General features: G+C 49.3%; 1 protein-coding gene across 1 annotated transcript in view; it reads left to right on the top strand.

Moving 5' to 3' along the window:
• Window positions 1-5,349, top strand: part of LOC106808945 (protein inturned-like) — a gene marked incomplete at its 3' end in the record, with an annotated part of 137,392 nt that overhangs the window by 107,006 nt on the left and 25,037 nt on the right. Inside the window, 1 exon segment of the mRNA XM_014811868.1 lies at window positions 4,566-4,678. Coding sequence (XP_014667354.1) covers window positions 4,566-4,678 — 113 coding nt within the window.

Raw genomic sequence — 5,349 nt, 5'->3', positions numbered from 1 at the left:
CGGTCGAGATTACTGTTTTGGTTTCACTTGAAGACTCCCTCCGTGTGTCCCGTAACTGCGTTATTGCCCGGAGCTGATCGTCGTGAATAACACCAGCACTCTTGTGAACGATCCACGCTGCGCGCGTGCATTATGTGGTGCTAGTAGGTAGAGCTTGTCAATTACAATTTGCCAACTAAGACAGAGGGCACTCACGCCGCAGAGGTGCATACCTCCGCGAGCCATGTAACATAGATAATGTGCTTTTCCCACTAGGCTGGCTGCTGCTGACTCGCGCCACTCGCTGACTCGACGCGGCTATCGATCGCGGGGGCCCGCTCGCCTGACTCTTAGTTCAGTTTTAGTTGCAGTTTCTAGTAGTTCTAGCTTGTAGTAGTAGAATCGCTGAAATATTGATTGTTGCGCGCCAAGCGAGCGAGCCTGCTGCCTGACTCTACGCCTTAAGCGCGCAGCTGCTGGCTACACACACACACGAACACACACGAACACACACACGAACACATCACACGCAGAGGGATCACATTACTTCTTGCCAATTCGTGCGCGGCAGGTAATTACCAGTTACGTTCCGTCCACATATATGCGGATTCCATTTAATGCGCCCTTATTATTAAAAAAAATCGTAAATTTACCAAGGTCGTGTGTCAAAGCCAGCAATGCCAAACGCACAAGCACACGCAGACACACACGCGGCGCACACGCCAGCAGGCACACAGCGCACGCCACACGCATACGCACCAAACAACACACACACACACACACACACACACACACCACACACACACACACACACACACACACACACCACACACACAAAACACACACCATGCCACATGCGGAACAGTGAATACCCGCTCGTCGCTTCTCATAACTTGAGAATCACTCGTAATCGATAGCAAGAAACAGCTTTCACGCATCCCCCGCCCTCTCCCGTGTCGCAAATACCATTGATCAAGGTCCGGAGTGGCGAGCTACACCCAACTGACAATGTCCAGACTACCACCGGTCAAGGTCGAGTGGCGGTCTACATCTCAAATGTACAATGTCCAGACTGCCACCGGTCAAGTCGGAGTGGCGCCGTCTACACCCAACTGAACAATGTCCAGACTAGCCATCGCGTCGAAGTTCGCAGCTGGCCGTCTAACATCTCAACTGCTACAATGTCCATACTACCACCGTCAAGCGTCAAAGGGGCCGGTTTACACCCCAAACTGAACAATGTCCAGACTAGCATCGGTCAAGGTCCTAGTTTTTTGGCGGGGGGGGTCTTACAATCCCAACCGTACAATGTCCAGACTGCCACCGGTCAACATCCACTCGATGTACGTGGTCCCTGTTTCCCCATCATAGATTATCCCCGCGGTCGTGCGTCACACAAGCCAGCGGCACACTGAGCCCCACGCCAACGCATTATGGCAGGCGAGCGTGGGACACAAATCGGTATTTAGTGCTCTATCATTAAATTCATTTAGTGTTGTCAATCAATTCCATGCCTATGAAGTTGGGCCTGAGAAAAAAACAACTTGTTCTGATTGGTTGATTTAATGACTGTCACTAAATGGAATGATATGATAGTCGACTAAATCACCCAGTTGTGTTCCCACCTCGCCTGCCATACACGCACGGCCCGTCTGCCACGATGGACTACACAGCGCCACCACGCCACATCATATTCCTACCTATACACTTGTTTACGTTCTGGTGCCGGGCAAGAGGTCGGATGTCTCCACGCGCAGGGTGGCGGGGCGTGTGGTCGTCACAGGTAGAGCTCGCCGTCGTGGCCAAACCTAATCAGCTTTCAGAAACTGTCAGCGAGCCGAGATGAGCTCTTGTAAACGCGCGATTTCTCTGTATCGCTAAGGGACCTGTAAGCCCTCGAGCTATAGGATGTATGTTGTGTGTTGTGCGTGCGTCGTGCCGTGCGCTGGTGCGTTGTGCCTGTGTGTGCGTGTGTGTGCTGTGTATGTGTGCTGTGTGTGTGCGGCTGTGTGTGTGTGCTGCGGTGTGCGTTGTGCGTGTGCGTCGTGCGGCCCTTGTGTGTGTGTTGTGCTGTGCGTTCCACGTGCGCGTGTGTGGTTCGGTGCGTTGCGTGCGTGCTCGCTGCGCGTGCGTGCCGTCCGTTGCGTGCGCGCGATGTGTTGCAAAGAGCCTCATTATTTGCGACGCAGCAAAGTGCAACTAATTATTGACACTATTTGTCACACTTCAAAGCGACTGAGAAGCTGCAAAGTCTCCGGGGAGGATGCTTAGCGTTTTGGGACCTGCACGCATTCCGGCTCTATTGTAGAAACAACACACACGAGTGGGGAGAGCTCTCCATTCTGTCTATTCTGTGGTTATGCACGCTACTATGAGCTGGCCATCAGCACCGAGCTAGAGACTATAATACCGCTGGCCCAGCTGCTGTCGTGGGTGTGTAGTGTGTGGTGCGGGCGGTTGGGGGGTGGGTTCTCAACAATATGTTCTCTTTCCCCACACTCACCCGGCGCTGTCCGCTATCCTCCTCTCTCTGCATGATACAACTCCTACATAACACTCTATTCGCTCCGCCAGAACGAGCCTTCACTTCGACTCCTCCACCTTCCCATCCGCTTGCCGACCGTCGTCCTCCTGATCTTTATCACTTCTCCTTCCCTAACTGATTACCCCGCGCTTCCTCTCCCCTCCCCCCACCCCAAATAACGTTCACCTTCTGTCCCCGTTTCTTCTGCTCCATGACTCCGATGTTCTCTACTCTCTACTGCCTCATTCTATCCCGCTCTTCGCCATGTGCTTCTTTCCACTTCCACCGGTCAGATGCATGATGGGCCCATTGCTGGAGAGCACAGAAGAGCGGCTTGATTGACATCTGATATAACAGAGGCATCGCGTGATCAAGGCAAATCGAATTCGATGGCATTGAAGCGCGATCGAATCGATTGAATCGATTGAACAATTGAATCGATGGCATTGATTAGTCTCACCGAGTTGTGCATGCTGTTGTCCTGGACCACCGCTTCAAAACAAAAACCTGACGGCTGAATGAAAACAAACTTCACTCTTTCTTTGAGTTTTGTGCACAATGGCGTGCGTGCGGTAAGATTAGTGTGTTGCGTGAGGTGCGTTTGAACGGCATTTACGTGCAGTAGTTCATAGCGTCGAGTAGTAGTAACAAATACGATATTAGTCGATGGAGAATACGCAATGTAATACATGCGATCTGCGATCATTTAGGATTATCATCGCAATCCTTTGTAAATAAATGCGATCTGCGTTTATTTACCATCATTTTTTCTTCTTCTTCTTCGAGTCCGGATCTATAGAATCCATCAAATCAAAGCGGTGCCAGTGTTCCACAAACGTCGATAGCTACTCGCCCCCTTCGCGGAAATCGGATGGTGTACACTTTCTCTGGAGTGGCGGTCGAATTTTTCTTATTGAAACGGCGTGAAGTGCGCGTGATTGCGTCTACGTACGATGCGAGCTGCGACTGCGGGAGCGAGTGACGCCGAGCAGCGGTCTGTGAGCCGTGTGTAGCTATCTATGCTGACTGTCCACACAGACCACACACACACACAACACACAGCACACACACACACACACAACACACACACACACACACACACACCACACACACACACACACACACACAAACACACACACACACACACACAAACACACACACACGCGCAAAACACACACGCGCAAACACACACACGCCAACACACACACACACACCACACCACACACACACACCACACACACACACACATACACACACACACACACACACACTCTCTCTCTCTCTTCTCTCTCTCTCTCTCTCTCTCTCTCTCTCTCTCTCTCTCTCTCTCTCTCTCTCTCTCTCTCTCTTCTCTCTCTCTCTCCTTCTTCTCTCCCTCCTTTCTCTCGTCTCTCTCTCTCTCTCTCTCTTCTTTCCCTCTCCACGTCGCCGCCGCCCTCCTCATCGTTTTCTCTCTCTCTCTTTCTTTTTTTCTTGCGCTCTCTCTCTCTTTCTATTTTTCCCTTTCTCTCTCTCCCTCTCTTTCGCTCTCGCGCTCTCTCTCTCTCTCTCTCTCTCTCGCTCTCTCACTCTCTCTCGCTTTCTCTTTTGCACTTAACAAGAGAAGGCCTGCGTGTGTACAAGCAGCTCTAATTAAAATCGAAGGAAATCATCGAACGTTGGAGAATGTGGCAGTCGCGCACGGTCCGGCTCTGAATCTAATTACGCCTACGTACGCGAGGCGGGCGGTATTTTAATAGCAGAGTAGGGTAAGGCTATTTATATACGCGTCGACGTTCTATGCAGTTTATCTTGGGATGTTCGTGCACGCGAGCGATGGTTTTTTCAGCAATCTCAAGCCTTGCTTACCCTGTTTTTTTTATTGTTCTAAGTGCACGAGACATGCCATCACTTTTAATACGACGTGTGTTGTTATTTTCGTTACGAGACGCACGCGAAGCCGTATATTCTGCTACCTGTAGATTTTCAAAATGTGTTTAGTTACCCGGGTGTACAAATACGTCGCGTGGAACTCAATAAATATTTTCTCAGGTTTCGTACATGAATCGTACACTTCTTACAGGAAGATGTGCTGTACCAGTACCCAGCCGTCGAGAATAAACTTGTGGAAATCCGAGGCATGTTCATCACGCTGGTTCACATGATGCATGACGTCACAGCTTCTTCGCCCATCAGGTACGCATGGAATAATGACGTCGTCACTGTTGTTGTCAGCAAATAGAAGTTGTCATCAGGATTATGATGTTTCTTTATAAATGCTGAACTGTGATTTTTAATTGCCGTCGCCATCATCGTTGATGTTGTGAAAATAATTATTATTGCCATTATCGCGTAAATATGAAATCAGGGTCTCATAAGTGTCATCATTGTTAGGTATATGTGAAATTTTCATCTCATAATTGCCATATGATGACTCGTGATATGATCAGATTCTAGTTTTTTTGTAAATTTGAATTCGTAATCCTATCGTCATTATCAACCCCTGTAATTTCCGTACATTATGTTGACATGCACAGGCATTATTAGAAGCAGCGCAAGCGGGTTTTGATTTTATATTTACTATAACGTGTCCTGCCTAACGTCACAACCGATTGTGGAATATCATGGTCATTAGGTTTGACGTAACTAGGAATCACGTGTGATGATTATATTGTTATTATTATCATAATAAATTAGCGCATCGGTGGTCTTCTATTCCACTCCTCTCTAACCCTCTCCCTCTCACACACACACTCCTCTCTAACCCTCTCCTTCTCACACACACACTCTCTAACCCTCTCCCTCTCACACACACTCCTCTCTAACCCTCTCCCTCTCACACACACACTCCTCTCTAACCCTCTCCT

The sequence above is a fragment of the Priapulus caudatus genome, unplaced genomic scaffold (assembly GCF_000485595.1).
Source record: "Priapulus caudatus unplaced genomic scaffold, Priapulus_caudatus-5.0.1 Scaffold316, whole genome shotgun sequence".
NCBI classification, from domain to species: Eukaryota; Metazoa; Priapulida; class Priapulimorpha; order Priapulimorphida; family Priapulidae; genus Priapulus; species Priapulus caudatus.
The sequence above is the reverse complement of the archived record's forward strand: the minus strand, read 5'-3'. Positions and strand labels throughout refer to the sequence as shown.